The following is an 18,704-nucleotide window of genomic DNA, read 5'->3' as shown; positions in this document are numbered from 1 at the left end:
CCAAACAATTTAAGATCTCTCCAGGACACAAAATTTTCCCTGCCTTAAAATACTAAAATGCATCTTACTTTGATGCATGCTTTGTTTTCCCTTCCAGAGATGGAGGTAGCCTAAGTCGCAGAGGGTAAAGGCCTGCCACCTTTCTGCCCTCCCCCTTTCTGCTCTCCCCCTTTCCACCCTCCCCCTTTCCGCCTTTGCGGGTGATCAGCTTTATTCTATATTTGCAAATTTCTGAGTGCTTCAAAGGGGACTAGGCAGACATAACCTCACCTCATAGACTCCTTCTGGCTCCATATCACAAGTCTCCTGGGTATTTTTACCACATTATTGGTTGAAAAACATTTAAAATATCTTTCCTCCATGAAGGCATGTGTATATAGTTTCCCATTTCCCTGCAATACCCACATTATAGGTAGGAAGTGGCCAACCGGACTTATGAGCAGGCTCATACCAGGAGAAACAACACCTTCACACCCCTTAAAGGTAGAACCAAGAATAAGGTACTTCATGTAACTCTCTTTCAAAGTCATTTCTGCCCTTACAGATCTGAGCGTTTCTATGATGTCACCATAATAGCTCTTTGGAAAAAATCAGAGAGGAAAGTAGTCAATTAAATTGGTTGGGGGGTTGTGGAAAGATGTGTGCATAGGGGGCAGGTAATACTAATATTCTGAAATCTACTCCAAAACCTAAAACCTAATTCACAAGTTTTGTTATGAACATTTGACAGGATTGGGTTCATTCGTTTATTTCTCTGAGTGATACTGAACGTGCATCTGATGGGATGCTGGCCACTGGCTGGACAATGAGGAGGGGAACAAGGGGGCCCTGCCCTCGAGGGGGTCAGCAGGCCACTGGCCAATGAGGTGGACTCCTTTCCACCACCTGGTGTCAACAGTGCTCTGGAGGTGGGGAGGTAGAGTCCCTGCACCCCCACGGGCCTGCTCACACTTTCAGGTTTAATTTCCACCCCCAAAGGACATCCACTGTCCAACTCAACAAGTTTCACTTTCATAAAATGTCTTAGATTTTTTAGTAAAGGCTTTCTGGTTATTATTCAACTGCAGATGATTTTCTCTGGGTTCAACCTACTTACTGTGGCTTTTCTTGCCTTAAAAATCCCAGGATTGTCACTAAGGACTCTGGTTGCTTCTGGAAAGGAGTGTTACCTGTCCCAGGCTCTCATTCCAAAATTCCAACCCAATTCAATTCCTTCCAGAAATATTTCCAGGTGTGTGTTCATGTACACAACATGTGTGAACATTGTATGTGCATATGCATGCATATGTACTCATATAGGTGTGTATCATACATTATACACACACTTATACATATATATATACTTATTTATGTATTTACATTTCCTTTTGTGTCTTTGTTTTCTTCACACTAGAAAAAAATGCATTGTTGGCAAATACAGTAAAATATTAATTGCTTTATGGCCCTAGATCTCATGACTCAGTGAATACAAAGAATTTAGCAATGATCCAAAGAGGAGTGTCCCCTGATCCGCTCATTTGAGCTTAGGAGGGAGGGATATTACACAGTTCTGGTTATAAGGCCATTTGGTGTTAACTTGACCCAAATCCCCATGTGGTAGACAGAAAACATCTGTGTGGGGAGAAGCCTATCCTGGCAGCCAGACCCTTCAGGTTTATCAGTTTTATGGAAACAGTTGTTGCAAACATGCACTCCTCTTTGTGCCCCAATCCAATGCCCTGCGTCCTGGGGGCAGGTTCGGGTGTCCCCTTGGGCAGCAGCTTTCAACGTTACATATGTTAGAGGCACCTGAGGAACTTCCAGCTGGGGTGCTGGCTGCTGAGTCCTCCTGGCTGAGGTGGGGGAGGCTGGGCACAGGGCTCTTGAAAGGTGGTTCTGAGGGACAGCCCGGGAAGCACTGCGTGGGGTCTTTGGCCTAGAGCTACTTGATATTCGGGGGTGGGAACTACCAAGGTGGCCTGTCCTCCCTTGCTCTCTGCTTGCAGCATGGAAGGCCATCCAGAGAAGCAGGATGGGGAGCACGTGGTGCTGTGTGGAGGCCATGCCGGGCCTTCCTGCAGGCCACACCAGGCTTGGAGCCCCCACGGACCATTGTAATCATGTCAGACAAGCTCCCAGAAATGAAAGGAGGGCAGCCTGCCCTTTCTGGGTCCCTGTGCCAAAGCAGGGGGTCCCCACACCACATGGTGAGGGCAGGATCGCTTGTGGGCACAGGAAACCAAAGGGCAAGACTGTTTTAGCAGATTCGTTTATAAGGAAAATATCAGAAGCAAAAGGCACGCAGGGGAATATTATTATTGGAAAGAGCATTTTGCTAAAGAATTTTTATACATGGAAACTGCTTCAAAGTTCAAGCCATATTTAAAAACACAGCCACATGGGTGGCTGGAAAGGGGGAGCTGACAGCTGTGTTCAAATGTCTTCCTGAAGGAATGAGCACCCGACCTCATTCAGCTGTGTCTCTGGAGGGCCGAGGTGGCTCTGTGTGGGTCCTGCTTGTGTTTGGAGGGGCCCTGAGCCCCTTCTGAGGCCTCGATGCTCCGGCCCAGATGATGTGGCTGCTGAATAGGCCAGGAGTGGATATGTGCTGTGGTGAGCAGCCCGTGGTCCAGCGCAGGCCATCCTCCGTGGCATTTCTGGAAACTGCTGTGGTTTGACACAACCTTCTTTGGCCTGATGCAACTTCGCTTTTCTAGAAGAACCCATTTCTATGTTAAACGAGGTCTCCGGCCCACCACTAGGTGCCGCTCCACGAGGGCAGGCAGGCAGCTCTCTGTCCAGAGCAGTGGCTGGTGTAGGGCACACACTCCCCTCAACCCTGCTGAATGAATGAGAACATAAATGCCTCCCCTGTGAACTCCCAGAAAGCATTTCCTGAGAAGACAAAAGATCCTTAATACACACTTTTTCCCAAATTAATCATTTCAGTTCCAAGGAAACAACTTTCTGACTTTCTATATATTCTGATATCATAAAAATGTAATTAATGTAATAAAATATTTTCCTCCTATTCATAAATCAACACATTGTGAGCACATACTATAGAATCAGCCATTTTTCAAGGAGCTTTGTGTTTATTAACCCATTTTTATCTTCACAACTATATAGGAACAGGTATGCCCATTTCACAGCTATGCCCATTTCACAGACGTGGAAATGGAGGCAACACAGAACTTAGTAACTGACTTAGGGACACTCAGCAGAGGTGGAATTGGTGCCCCAGTCCAGGCAGTCAGATTCTGGACTTTCCTCCCCCAGCTCTGTCCTGCATGGTGTCTAAGGGTCCTAAAGCCTCCTGCTCCATATCCCACCAGGATGCCCATGGCCCACTCAACATGGTTTATGTTCTCAGATGATCCTGCCCCTGACAACAGTTCACTGGTCCAGGGATGGACCCTGACTCATTGGTTTATGAGCTCTTTCCCAGTGTTTCTGAATTTGAAACTAGCAAGGAGTAAGGGTCTCTCTCTCCCAATAATTATAAAATCCAGGAGCTGTTGGAGGCCATGTCCGCCATCACAAGGAGAAAGCTGTCTGCAGCCATAGAGGAAGGAAGCCAGGTGGTCAGAGAAATGGGAAGGATGGAGCAAGAGTCCTGGAGCATAGAGACTCTGGTTCCTAATGTTCTGAGGCCCAGCACATTCCTGGATGGGGTCCATGATTTCTGTAACATTTCTCCTTTGGGTGGAGGCTAGCCTGAGTGGAGTTTCTGTCACTTACAACCTAGACAGTTCTAGCTCGCAGAGACAGAAGCTCCAACTTCTGAGCCCCACACCAAAGATTTCAGAGCCCTTTTGACTTTATAAACAAAGGGGGCCTTTGTTTAGAGAGGGTGTAGGCTCCTTCATGGCCTTGCCCACAGACAGGAATGGAGGACTTCACCCCCATGTTGCTACTCCAGATGTTTTCAGAGATGCTGTAGCAATTTAGCCCATGGTCTCTTGCAAAGCGACTTCCATCAGGTTGTGGAACATTTCCTTCTTAAATTTGGGCATGACACATGACTTGCTTTGACTGTGCTTGCCATCTTGGGGTGATCCCTGAGGCCCCCACATTAGGAAGCCAGTCCAGCATCCTGGAGGATGAGAAACCAAGTGGAGGACAACTGAAGTGACCTGGCTAAGAGCCAGGCACATCTGCCAGACTTGGGTTTGAGCTCCTCATGGACTTCCTGGCCCCACCAAGTCTCCAGCCATGTGCAGCCACGTGAGCAAGCCCAGGTGAGCCTGCAGAGAAACCAGCCTTCAGAATCACAAGGAATAATAAATCATTGCCATTTGAAGCCACTAAGTCTTGGGGTGGCTGCTTTCACAGCAACAGATAAGGAGACAGCCAGTTTCTATGTTTTAATTTTTCAAGTTTTCTAGTTAGCATTCATAATGAAAACTGACTCAGCTGGCAGTGAGCAGGAAGCCTCTGAAAGCCACGTCCTGGCGTGCCTGGGTTTTGTGGAGGGATGTTGGGGTAGGAAAAGAATAATAAGGGATAGTCTCACTGTAGCTATTTTGTGGCCTATGGAATGCCTTGGCACCTGTAAAGGTGAGGGGTTCTGCTCGCTGGCAGTCTGCATTAAATCTGAGCACCTTGGCGGCAAGTGTTGTAATGGGGGCAGAAGGAGGAATGGGTGTCAGCTGTGCAGCGCAGTTACGCTGTGTGGATTTGCCCGGGGTGTCATCCAAGCGTTGGTCTGGTGAAGCCCCCTTGCTAGAAAGGCATGTTCTGTGTGCACCCTGGGTACATGTGCACGTAGAGCCCCAGGATCCCGAGGTTCTGCATCCTTTCCCCCAGACCTGCAGCACCCTCACCTCAGGGGAAACTGATTAGGTTTAATGACTGTGAGCAGCTGAGACTTGAGATATGTTAAGATTCCAAATCTGGAGTCTTGACTCAGCCAGAATGTTTAGAAATTTAATGAGCTCTATACTGTTTTTCTGCTTGTGCTGGTTCTTCCGCCAAGATCTAGCACTTTGCTGTTTCCCCTGATAGCTGTGGCTAGAAAGCCATGGGCATGCAGAGCCGCAGAGTCTCATGATATCATCGAGTAAAGTCCCTCACTGTCCATGAGGCTGGGATGTATTGGGGGACCTGAAACAGACATGGTGGGGTGTGAGCTGGGCGTTGGCTCCCAGGAGGCCTCTGTGGGCTTGGGGCAGACAGAACCACCTTAATTGTGACTAAATTCTCAGGGTCACAGAAAGACCTCCTTTAGAGGTCCAGCCAGATCTCCCAGTTTTCCTGGGATCCCACCAAAAAAGAACTTAAGCCACAGATGAGATTCAGAAGCATCTGAGGACTTGGGAGGAAGGGATTGAGATGCTGGGGCAGGAGTTGCAGAGAAACCCCCAAGGGGAAAGTCCCAGGGAAAGGAGGGTGTTCAGTCACTGCAGGCTGAACTCGGGGGGTGATGTGGGGAGGAGCAGGGGTCCAGGTGGAAGTACCCCCAATTGTACCCCATGGTATCAATGCCTCCATGGGGGTTGGTGGCATAACTGAAAGAACCCCAGCTTTGGGACCAAGCAACAGTGGTGCAGGAGGGATGTTTTCATGCCTGCTGGGGGATGGCAGGGACAGGGCAGACTCTCCTGGGGCTGCAGCACTCAGAGATGGAGGGCAGGAGGCCCGGGGTGCAGAGGGCACTGGGGCTGTGGGCTGTGAGGAGAAATCCAGCCGCAGCTCCGTGGCTGCCCGGGTAGCGCTTCAGCAGCAGCCACAGCAGGCCTCAGTGTGGGTCACACAGAGAATGGGTGGAGAGCATGCTGCACAGAGCAGGGGGATTAGGGGATCATTTATCTTCATGTGTGGTTTCTATGTGTATGTATGTACACACATACACCACATCCACTTTGGGATCCCAGGAGACACAGTAAGAGAGGGCTGATGTCTCATCCCAGAGCAAGCAGGAGTTCCAGCCAAGTTGTTCCAACGACTCTCCCTGGGACCAGGGACATCTGCGTAATTTCCAGATGAAGATATTAGGGCTCAGAGAGGTGAAGTGACCTGTCAACAAGGGACAGTGCTGTAGAGCCTACAGGCCAATCTGGCCTGGAGCTGTTTCTGTACATAAAGCTGTATTGGACCCTAGCCATGACCATTGGTTTTAACAGTGTTTATAGGATGAAAAAAGTGGCACGTGTTTCCATCATGAGCTTTGTTCCACAGGGGGAGACATTCCCACGCCTTCCATTAGGAAGGCAGAATTAGGATAATGGTGAAACCCAGTAATGATCCTAAACAGATGTCATCAAAACAAAGGTGCCTTGGAGCAAAGGATTTTAGTTTCTATGCTGAACAATGCCTTGGATGGAGTCAGCACAAAAGGCGTGGGCACAGGGGGCTCCCCAGGCAGCATCCTGTAAACTAAGATGCTTTGCTAATAACCTGGCAACTTGAGCTTCAGTGGAGGCAGCTTTCCTTGCCACGAGAGGAGAAATGCCATGCCTTAGAAACCTAAGGGACAGTTGAAATGCTGCTAGAGGCATGATTCGATCTTTGGCAACACTGGCTGGATGCAGAGCTTTGTAAAACCCCAAGCACCAGAGGTAGCTTTACCTTCATGCATCATGAACTTGCTGGAGAGTGAACCGAGAGTAATTTAGAGGTAGGAGAGAGAGGAGGACAGAAAAGTCTTCAGAACATTCCCCCCTTTTTTTTCTTGAGAAAATGCATTTTGAGAAAATGCATGTTCACCTGGTGCCCAAAGCTTGGCTTCTAAATACCATTCCCTGCCGAGGGAAGCCCAGAAACGGCGGATTCTAGGACTGAGGTAGGAAAGGTAGGAGACGAGTCTGCAATAGATTTCTGTGCTGATGAGTGATGACAGGAACATGTAAAAAAAACCCTTGCTAAGAGTAGGGAGCAGAAAGACAGAAAAGAAAAAAAAAAGAGAAGGAAGAAGAGACAGAGAAGTCTGCTTGGACGGGCCCCCATGGGCCAAGTCGAGTATGCTATGAACACCAAAATAAGCAGTGATTGTAACTGATTCTAACCTCTTAAATAAAATGTAAACTTTGAATGCATATTGGTATGAATAAACAAATGTGGAGAAGGGAATGTGCCTTCCTACAGTCTAATGCCAACTATTAAATGTATAATTAGTTTGACAGAATCTATAATCTGTTAGATGTAGGAAAAACCCTTTGCAACCATCAGTGAAATAATTAATTTAGGCAAGAATCATCATTAGATGCAGAAATTAGTGGGGAAAAGTGTGATGCAAGCGGAATTTCTAGCGTCTTGAAGTATCTCCTTGAACGTGGCTTGTTCATCTCAAAAGGAAAATGAGTGACTTGATAGTGGAGAACTTGGGGACCATCTCTCTAAATAAGGACTGATGTTAACAAAATGACAAATGGGGCAGGGTGATGCCACGTGCCTCCTGATATAATGAGGAAGGACACACCCGCATTCTTGCTACTCCTGCTGTATTAGTTTCCTGTGGTAGCTGTAAAAGGTTACCACAAACCTGGTAAAACAGAAATGCATCTTCTCACAGTTCTGGAGGCTGGCAGCGTGAAATCGGCGTCAGTGAGCCAAGATTAACCAGTCAGCAGGCCCTGCCCGCTCCAGAGGCGCTAGAGCACACCCTGATCCTTGCCTCCCCTGTATCTGGTAGCTGCCAGGGTTCCTTGGCTTGTGGCCACATCACTCAATCTCTGTCCCTGTCATCACATCGCCTCCTCTCCTGGTGTGTGAATTCTCCCTCCGACTTCCTCTTAGGAGGATTTGTGTGGCTGCACTGGGGCCCAGCTGGACAGTCCAGGTAATCACCCATCTACGATGCTTAACATCATCACATCTGCAAAGACTCCTTTGCCTTTCAAGGGAACATTTTCAGGTCCCAGGGATTAAGGCCTGATGTCTTTGGCGGTCATCACTCAACATCTGCTGAAAATACAAGTCATGTCTCTTCACCGGGACACATCCGACCAACACTGAGGGCATTCTACGGAATGGCCTGCGCTCTTCAGGAAGGTGGGTGTTAGGAAAGACAGAGTGAAAACCAGTGTGAGACTGAAGGTGACTAAGGAGGCGCAGCAGATGGAAGCCCTGTGAGAGCCTGGTCAGGGCCCGAGGGGCGTGGTGGGGGCGCCACCAAGGACATTCTCTGAGCAGCTGGTGAAACCTGATGCTATATCAAATAATGGTAACGTATCAGGGCTAAATTCCCGGATTTTATGGTATATAAGAGAATGTTCCTGTTCTCAGGAAATGCATGCTACAGCATTTAAGGGTACACAGACTTCACTTAAGGTTAAAAGGGTATTTCCAGCCAGTTCTGGAAAAATTGATGATCTATCATCTATCTGTCTATATCTATCTATCTATCTATCTATCTATCTATCTATCTATCTATCTATCTATCTATCTATCTATTTATTATCTATCTATCTGTCTATCTATCTATTATCTATCTATCTATCTATCTATCTATCTATCTATCTATCTATCTATCTATCTATCTGTCTATTATCTATCTATCCATCTATCTATCTATCTATCTATCTATCTATCTATCTATCTATCCATCTATCTATCTAAGGATCTAGGGCACACCCTGATCTCAGCTCATCCACGCTGCAGCATGTCAGTACTTCCCTCCTATTATACAAATGGCCAAATGGCTAGGTTATTTCTTGACAGCAGGCTTGGGGCCCCTTAGCTCAAGCCTGTCTATCTGTCTCTATCTATCTATCTATCTATCTATCTATCTATCTATCTATCTATCTATCTATCTATCTATCTATCTATCTATCCATCCATCTACCTACTTACCTACCTATATATAGAGAGGAAAAATGTGGCAAAATGCTGACATTTGGTGAATCTGATGGTTATATGGGAGTTATTGTTCTATTCCTGCAAATTTTCTCTAGGTTTCCTGTACAGCTTAATTTAAGAAGAGTGTATGTCCTCTATTATTGCTAATCGACCTGGGTGCAATGCTTATGTCATTGGAAAATTCGGACCTAGTGACTTAGCTCAGCTGGGGTACAGGAGCATAGCTTCACAAACAGCAGGGCCTGTTTAAAATTTTTTTGGTAATGTGTTGCTGTGAAAGGGCCAGTCTGCTCAAGGCAGCCTGCAGGTGGAAGCTTTTTTTTTTTTTAATTTTAATCTTTTAAAATTTTTGGAACCCTTTACTGAGGTACATTCACATATTCACAATTCACGCATTTCAAATGTACAATCAAATGGTTTTTAGCAGAGCTGCACAGCCATCACCACAATTAATTTTGGTGACATTACTGCTTTCATCACCAGAAAAGAAAGCCCTTATATCTCATCAATCACCTTCCCATTCTGCCCCACCCGCAGTCCAAGGTAGCCTCCAGTCCACATTGCATCTCTCCAGATAGGCCAGTTCTGTGCCCACGGGGCCTTTCGTGCTGGCTTCTTTCACTCGGCATGCTGTCGGCCGGGCTCATCCATGCTGCAGCATGTCAGTACTTCCCTCCTATTATACAAATGGCCAAAAGGCCAGGTTATTTCTTCACAGCAGGCTTGGGGCCCGTTAGCTCAAAAGCCTGTTGGTGCCTCACTCAAAATTTTACACATTCAGTTGCTTTAAAAATAGCCCAAACAAGAAGATTTCTAGCCAATTAGGGCCTGAGTGCTTTGCATACCCCGGGAATACACCTAGCACCTGCTGGCCATTGATAAGGGTTAAGGCTGCAATGTGCTGTAGTCCTTCAGAGCTCTCTGACCCAAAGACACGGCACTGAGCTGCTCAGGACCACCACCGAGACACACTCACCCCTTCCCGGGCCTCCTCCCCTGGGATCTGCCTCTGTCCTCCTTCCTCTCAGTAAGGTGGCCCCCTCACCAGAGCCTCTGCATGACCTTCTGCTATGAGGAGCTTCCCCTGGCACGCAGTGTCCCAGGAGCCCAGGAAAGCCTCTCATGGCCATCTCTTCTCCCTGGGTCACCCCTGAATCTCTCATAACCCCCAGAATTCCTTTTATTGCTGAGTAACCAGATGCACCACATTTTGTTTATCCATTCATCCCGATAGTCATTTGACTTGTCTTGACTGTTATTTTTGCTGCAAGTTTTGTTTGAACATTTGTTTCATCTCTCTTGGGTACACCCCAAGGTGTACAGGGGCTGGCCATATGGCAACTCTATGTTTAACCCCTTGAGGAGCTGCCAGACTGTTTTCCACAGTGGCTACACCAATTTACATTCCCATCAGCAGTGTAGGAGGGTTTCCATTTCTCCACATCCTCGCCAGCACATGTTATGATCTGACTTTCTGGTTCTAGGCATCCTGATGGGTATGAAGTGCTGTTTCTTTGTGGTTTTGATTTTGAGCATCTTTCATGTGCTGCTGGCCATCTGTGCATTCTCCTTGGAGGACTGTCTCTGCAGACCCTTGGCTCACTGGGTTATCTGGAGATTATTGAGTTGTAAGATATCTTTACACATTCTAGATGAGTTCCTTACCAGATACACAATTTTCGAAAATTTTCTCCCATTCTTTGGGTTGTCTTTTTACTTTCTTAATGGTGTCTTTGGAAGCACAAACGTTTATAATTTTGATGATGTCCAGTTTATGTATTTTTTCTTTTGTTGCTTATACTTTTGGTGTTATATATAAGATAGAATCATTGTCAAGCCCAATATCATGAAGATTTACTCCTGTGTTTTCTTCTAGGAGTTTTAAAGTTCTGGCTCTTACATTAAAGTCTTTGATCCATTTTGAGTTTTGTTTTTTTTTTAAATATATAGTGCAGATTCCTTTGCATGTGGCTATTCACTTGCCTCAGCACCATTTGTTGAAAAGCCAGTTTCCCCATTGAATTGTTTTGGCACCCTTGTCCAAATCAACTGGGCACAGACACACATGGGTTTGTTTCTGGACTCTGCAATCTGTTCCACTGACCTGTAAGTTTATCCTTATGGCAGGACCACAGTGTCTTGATGCTTGGGAGTGGGACCCAATAATGACACGTTCACTTCCTGTCTCCTGCTCCTGAGGGTGTGGCACCTTTGAAAGGTGCTGCTGTCCTGGCCCAGCTGTGTCTCTGTTCATGTCCTTGGTTTCTCCTCCTCTGTAGCCTTCCTGTGGTCTATCTTGGCCATTCTACCACTCAGGAGCACTCATCTTAGACCAGGGGCCATGGCTCATGGTGACTTGAGGCAATAAGAGACCTGGTGGAGGGCAGTGATCAGACTCAGTCTCTAGGAGAGGGCTTCCTCCGTGCTCCCTGACCCCCACTGACACACATCTTTGGGAGTCAACCATACTTCACTCTTCTAGTTCTGGTTTGAGAATACAAATGTTGAACCCAAGATATGAAACAGCTAATGAGGCATGGAAAAGGTATTCCAGAAGTAGGGAAATAATCTCTGGAAGGAGAGGAACATGGGCCCAATTCCTTGATATCTGGGCCTTTAGCTATCAAATGTTCTCCAGCCTTCCATCTCCCTGAGTCAAAAAAAGATGCTGAGACGTGAATCCATTCCTCACCAGCAGTACCATGGCTTTAAAAACCCTCCTCAACCTGAAACATTTCCATAAAGGGAAATTTTATAGACTTGCTAGAAACATAATAGGATGTGGAACTGGAGAGGCAGCTGGAAAGAGGCAGAGATCATTGTTTTAGGAAAGAAACATGGAGTAGAAGGGACCTCCCAAATGACTGTGTTTCATGTAGAAGGGGGACCAGTGGAGAGCTCAGATCAGACAGACCAGGGGGTCCCTTCAGGTGCTCTGCTGAGAACTGAGGTCTTATCCGATCTGGGCATGTCCTCAGCGGGAGCATCACCAGCAATGTGTGAGACAGACAAGTGTCAGTTAATGTTTGTCCTCTGGAGCCCACTGGCCTGGAATGGATTGCATGGACACCTAGGAGGGCCTCTTGGTTTCCTGGAAGAGAAAACAGCCTCACCATTTTGTGCACAGGAAGTGAAACATAAAGAAGGCAGAGAACACAGCCAGATTTAGGTTGTACAATCAAAACTCCAGAGTCTATGCCTACTGATAGCCGCAGGTCCGTGGAACCCGAGGGGGTGGGAGGAGAGATGTAAAAGTCGTGGAGGGCAGGCCTGCCTTAGGACAGCTGGCTGTTGCCTATCTGGGGAGCTCACCTTGGGTCCCTGAGTCTTCTCTGCTCCAATGCGCCCGGTGGGTCTTTTTTTCTTGCCTATTATAATGCAGATTTTTAATAAACACCAGAGAGCCAAGGAGTGGACTAAGGACTCTAAGAGGCACCCCGTTGTGCAAGGTGAAGAGAACATAGTATGACAATGCCCTAGAGCTGCCCTGTGGGAGCTCTGGGGCTGTGCTCTGTTTCCAAGGTGTTATAAGCAGAGGTTACTTTTCATACCTTAACAAACTTTCTTATACACTAAGTACATATTTAAAAAATGCAAATAGCAAAAGGATATTAATAATTGCCTGGAGCACCACCTGATAACAATTGTAATATTTTCACTTCTACTCTTCATGACTTAAAAACACTCTGAGACCCATGCACACATATTTGATCTCTTCCAAAATTGAGTCTCTCTGTACAATGTTCATAAGAGGAATATCTTCCCATTAAAGGTCTTTCACAACATTCGCATTTTGTGACTGCTCAGTATTCCATCCCATGGTGCACAGTATGTTAGCACGACAATCACAATCAGAGCGACACATTTTCTGCTTCTTTTGAGCACAGCCAGCGTGGGGCTCTGTGATGGGCGTTCCTTCCACATCATCTAACCTGTCCTACGGGAACAGGGGCCTATAAAACAGAGGACCAGGAAAACCAGTTTACCCTGTGCCAGGCAAACAGAATTCTATTTACCAATTCCTTCTGTCTGATGGTTCCTTTATGCTTCAATGAAATTGACGGCTTCCCTGAAGGAGACACTACATTCCCTAAGTGACTAATGCAGTTAAGGTGATCTGTAAGATAAGACAATCTCTGTGTAATTGTCATAATAACAAGTCTTATTATAAATAAAGTTCTAGACTTTGGGTCTGCAGTGGGACCCTATAGAAGTTCTAGGATTACACAAAGCAATAGCTTGCCTCACTTTAGCCATGAATTTTAATTAATCAAATCAAACATTCCCACAGAAATTTGGAAACATCTCTGTCTTCATGCCACCCACACGGCAGCCCGGCTCAAAGGTGTGTGGGTGGCAACGTGGGGCTGCTTCTAACTAGTGGAAACAAAGGTGATGAGATGCTGTCTCCACGATCGCATCCCATGTGATTCTGCCTTCCTTGCTAACAGCCCCTCCCCGGCAGGCCTTGGTGGCGCACAGCCCACGCCGTGGGTGATTGTTTAAGAGGTCCATGAACCAAGGGGCTGCGCTGGTCCTTGGCCGGTGGTCGGCAGAGAGCTGAGGCTCTAACCCCAACAGTACTCAGGCATGGCCACCCACCAGCACCCCCATGGGCTTGGGAGTCTCCACCAGCAGTCCCTGGAGGAAACCCTGGCCCTGGCTAGCACCTCAACTGCAATCTCATAAGACCCTGCACAGATCGTTCAGCTGAGCTCTGCCTGGCTCCTGAGATAATAAACATGCTATGTTTTAAGTTATTAAGTTTGTGGTAATTTGTTAGGCAAAAAAATATATTTAATATACTTACTAATTTAGCTACTATGTAATGAAGTCACTAAACCAATTCATGTGTTAGTTTCCTATTTCTAAAACTGAAATTGAGGTAATAATCCCACACTTCTTTGCAGGGCTAAAAAGAGAATAAAATGCACTCACTGTGATATGCTCAAAGGGCAACTGGTCACACATAAACGCTGGCTAGTATTTGAGAGTTGACTCTGTAGCCCCTTCAGTGATACACTTCCCTCCCTGCCCATAAGATGTGGTTGGCTCCCCTTCCTCTGCTCCTGAGCCCTGGGGCACCCCAACTTTTGCTCCTCATTTGTCTCTTTGGTAAGTCTGTGATTCAATAACAGGCTGAATTGAATCAAGCTCCTCTCTGCCCCCTGTCATCCTCTTTCCTATGGCCACCTCTGAATTCCTTAAAAATCAGCTGGATACACAGCTTGGCTAAGGAGCAGAGCAGAGGTCTGAGTGTCTGGTGGTATTTATTATAACACATCCCTCTAGAGGCCAGCAGAGCATCAGAGAAAACTGCAGCGTGCATAAAGCTGGAGAGGAGCATTTTCGCCTGTATCTCTCAAAATGTAAGATTTTGGCTTGTGAAGCTCCACTTCCTGGTTTTGCGCAGGTTTGGGGTCCTTCTGTCTTCCTAGGGTCTGACACACTTTAGATTTCAAGAGTCCTTTCCTGTCAATTGTCATGTCCCATGCCTTCTCCTCCACAAACTACAAACTTTCAGAGCCATCCTTCTGCCGAGGCCTCTGAGTTCTTTTCTCGTCTTGTACTGACCCACGTTCCTTTTTACCCACAGCACCTGACACGCAAAATGATGTCTCCTTTCCCACCCAGCAAGCCCTTTCCCCTTCAATTCACTTCTACCCCTGGGTTCCTACCTACCTTGGATTGGTGGCATGGATTTTCCCATTGTCCCAAAGTCAACCCCATAAAACAGGCACATGTCGGTTGGCCTCTGTACATATGCCAGGTAGAGGCTTACTGGGCGAGTCATTACATGCCGAGTCTTTTCTCCCAGTATAACCTGCCCCACATGCTGTGGGTGAGAGAGCAGACCAAGTGAGGAGAGCCGTTCGCTGTGGTTTGGCCTCCAGCTAGGCATTGCCCAGGAGTGGAAGCCAGGCATCCTGACCCAGAGCGGATCCTGAGACCACAGGACTGGGTCCAGCTGCTCTTATCATTTAAATGAAAGACACATGTACATAGACTTAAAAAAAGTAAAGTCCAGAGAAATGTACTGTGAAATTCCTGGTGCCCCTCCCTAAAAGAGGCCATTAACATCTGGGCATGTGCAGAAAAATGTAAACTCCTAAACTAGGAAAGGTTATGTGCTTTGTATTCACAAAAGGGAATCTCTTTATACTCCCAGCAGTGGCCCTTGCTGATTTCACTCCCTCAGGCGAGACATCATTAAACTAGCGTGTGACCTCGCCAGTTCAGGCTTCCATGCGCTGGGCTGCAGTCCACCCTGCGTTTATAGTTCATGTGTTCAGTCAGTCACCTATGGATGGGTGTGTCAAGGGTCTGCAGTTTCTCACAGGGCAGTTTCTGGGGCAGAAGCCTTCTGACAGCACTGTGGGGCTCCGATTCTGAGCTGGGCACTTTGCACATTTCCCCATCATAGGGCCAGCTATTAGCAGCTTGGGGGATGGAAACTCCAGGGCTAAGGTGCCCGCCTGTGCCAGGACTATCTCATCCTAGGGGCAGAGCTGGGGCTGCTGATCAGGTAACTCACAGGCTGGAACTCCTTCCAGCAACTCTGGTAATTTTTTCCAGCTCTCCTTTCAGCATAAACTGCCTGAGGTCAACAAGTATTTATTAAGCACCTGCTCTTTCCAGAACACACTTTTTTGCTGTATCTTGTAGGTTTCCAAAGGGGAGGCACAGTTATCTAAGTGGTTGTCAGGGTCTCAAATCACCCCCCTGGAGCCACAGAATCAAGCAGCCTACCTTGTTGTGCCCTCCTGGGAAGGTGGTCACAGGATGCTCCCCTGACATACAGGACAACTGGCTTGAGGAGAGGGGCTGGTAGTGAAGCGGGTCCTTCCTGCCTTCCCCCAGCTCCTGCCAATGCTACCAGTGTGGGGCTCCCCAGGCTGCACTCTAAGCCCCTGCTCTGACTGTGTTGAAGCCTGGGATGCCAGAGGCTGCCCTGGGGTTCAGGGCCATGTGGGGCTTGGAGGGGTGGGGCCTTAGAGGTCCCTGAGGGGCAGTGTGAGGACAGATAGCAGCTTCTCCAGGGCTGGGGAAGGAGGAAGGAGGTGAATGCAGCAGGAAGGTGTCAGACCCCTGTGCCCCGTCCTGATGGCCCACCCCACCAGTCCTGTGAGAAATGGGCTCTGTGAGGTGGACTGAGAGCAAATAGCACATGCTCAGGTCTCCTGCTACCATCCAGCCCCTGGGCAGCTGGCATGGCCTGGAACCTCCCTGCACATTCCCCGGGAGGCACTAAGTCCAGGCTCTCTCTAAGCCGGCCCTCTTCTAAACCCCAGGACAGCCTGCAAGTCACCTAGAAGTACTGCATTTTATAGATAGGATGATGGAAGCAAAGGTAGGCAACTATGTGCCAGAACACAGAGCACTTAAAAACTGGGCAAACCGTGTGAGCCTGATGAGGGGAGGAAACCTGGGTGGCAGTGGGGGGTGGATGGGAGGTGGCTCTGGCTGGAGCACGGGGAAGTAGTTGCATTTAAAAGCCCTTTGGGCCTTGTCTTCCTTGAATGGGGCTATTTATCGGTGAATCCATAATGTTGGAACGGACTGGGCCCCTTGGCAAGTCCCTTGGCAGGCGTTCCCTAATGGAACATCCAGAGAGAAAAAGTCCCCTGTCCTCCCCCGCGTCCCCCGTAACCTCCGGCCCCACCCGCGGGGATCTTGTTTGCTCTGGCAGACAGGGAGCCCATTCAGAGCCCCTGGGTGGTACAGGCTGAGTCTGGCCCAGGAGCCTGGCTGGCCATGTCTGGCTGGGGGGCCTGGGAGGCCCCTGGAAGCTGCCTTTGCGGGGTTGGGGGCAGGGCGCTGACTTTACTCTGGCCGCTGAGAATGACTGACTTCACAGTGCCGACTTGCTCCAAAAACCAGAAAGCCACTTCCAGCCGGTGGTCTGAGGCCTGGAGGGCGGGGGTCTGGTGCCGTCTTGCTGCGGGTGGACCAGCCACAGAGAGGGCAACTGGACGCCTCAGCAGCCTGGGCGGGTCCAGCCCTGTGTACAGGCAGAGTGTCTGCGGTACCTGCTCCCAGCCCAGGACACCCACTGCTCCCAGCTTAGCACCTCAGTCTGCCATCAGAGGCTTCCTTTTATACAGGGAGGCTGCCCAGATCTCTTGATATTTTCCAAGGATGGGAAGCACTCCCTTACCTGGGGCCCAGACCACATCTGCTCGGGACCTGGCTGTGAGTGGGCTCCACAGCAGGCTGCCTCCCAAGGTACCTCCAGGGCCCCAGGCCTGGAGGTCAGACTGGCCCTCATTTCCAGCTCTGTGGGGCAGCCCAGCCGCGAGAGGGCAGGGAACAGGGCTGCCCAGGGTGGCCCCTTGGAGAAGAAGCAGGCCCAGCCTCTCCCTGGGGCCCCCTGCCCCTGCGGGACAGCTGCTCACAACTAGCTGAGGGTTATTATGTTGAGATATTAAAACCTGCCGAGACTCTGGCTCGCCTGCTGTTGCCGATAGCAACGGCCTACCCGCGGGGCCCTTCCAGCCTCTGCGGTGCTGGAAAGCGGATAAGAGACTTGCTTGGTGACGTGCAGGTTGACCAGAGCCAGGAATGAAGCATGGGTTTCATGAAATGAGGAATAGCCTCAGACCACACACAGAGACATCTCTGAGCTCAGCGCTGCCTGCCTGCCCGCCCGCCGGCTCGCCTCCCTCCCTCACACACACACACACACACACACACACACACACACACACACACACACACACACACACATGCCAGACCTGACAGGAGAACCCATTACGGGTGCCCACAGCCAAAGGCCCACCGCAGCTTCCAGGGCTTAGGTGGCCTTTTGTTAGCAACAAGCTGACAAAATGGGTTCCTGCAGAGCGTGCGCCCCACCCAAAGAGAGCTCACCCAAACGCAGGGCCACATAAACACAGCTGTTGGAGAAGAATGTGCAGCCGGGTGGAATTGTTGAAACCACCTTTGTGTGGGGAGGCAAGAAACACATACGGTTTTCCCAAGAACAGGCCAGTTCTGTGGCAACATGCCCGGACACAGTGAGTCCAGGACGCCTGTGGGCCCCTCTCCCCGGAGTGGTCACAGGGACCAGGCGCCCCACTGCAGGTGGTGTCCTAACTGCGTAAGTCATCTTTGGACGCGCGAGCGGGCTGCACAGAGATGGGAGGGGTCAGGGACACTTCGTGTAGGAGCTGTTGGGGCAAAATCATTTATCTGCTCCTTGACTGCAGACTGCAGACCGCAGACAGAGTGAACTGACCCTGACCAGGGGCCCTGTTTGAAGTTCGGAAGAGCTTAGGTTTTTGTTTCTCCCTTTTGAATTTTCAAGCATAGGCTCCAGTGTACCTAGAGCAAAGGAGGAAGTTTATTCAAGAAGTATTTATAGGGCGTCCCAGGTACAGTGATTCAGGGTGTGTATGGGGTGGGACGGGCTGAAGGGGCCTGGCTCCCGGGCCCCAGAGCTCCTGTCCTGGTGGGATGCTAGAGGGCAACTCTTCACCATGGGGATGTGTGCCCCAAAGTCCTGCCCCGGGCACGCATTGCTGTCACATCTCACATGGTAAGGTTTGCAATGATTTTTCATGGTTCTTGTTTTCCGTCACTCACACTCCCATGCTGTGGAGTGCCTGTCCTTTGCTGTCACCCTCCAAGGCCGTCCCCACTTGCCTATCACCAGGGTGCTTCGAGCACGGCAACCCGGGAAGAAGACTCGTGTGGCTTTCTTATACTCATGTTGCTCGAAATGAGAAGGCTTTGCCAAGAAGACATACAAGACTGGGAGCCAGGGGTGCTGGTTTGGTGAGGAACCCATACCATTCCAGAATGCCTCAATGGGGCACCCATGTTCTTAACCTCAAGCAGTGCAGGCAGTCAGGAGAATGAGTTCTCACTCCTGAGCTTCCTTGGGGTTTTCCTGAACCTTCCTTGCAGTCTATGACTGTGCTGGG

The 18,704-nt window shown here is 48.9% G+C and overlaps 1 protein-coding gene across 1 annotated transcript in view; it reads right to left on the bottom strand.

Annotated features, from left to right (window-relative positions):
* Nucleotides 1-1,444: 1,444 nt before the first annotated feature.
* The window catches only part of ERCC6L2 (ERCC excision repair 6 like 2), a 216,916-nt gene continuing 199,656 nt past the window's right edge, over nt 1,445-18,704 (bottom strand). The window contains exon 19 of the mRNA XM_073228784.1: nt 1,445-2,818. Within this exon, the coding sequence (XP_073084885.1) occupies nt 2,413-2,818 (406 nt within the window). The 3' untranslated portion in view covers nt 1,445-2,412. The remainder of the gene's footprint in view (nt 2,819-18,704) is intronic.

The sequence above is a fragment of the Manis javanica genome, chromosome 2 (assembly GCF_040802235.1).
Source record: "Manis javanica isolate MJ-LG chromosome 2, MJ_LKY, whole genome shotgun sequence".
NCBI lineage: Eukaryota > Metazoa > Chordata > Mammalia > Pholidota > Manidae > Manis > Manis javanica.
Note: the sequence above shows the minus strand (reverse complement) of the source record. Positions and strands in the feature narration are given on the sequence as shown.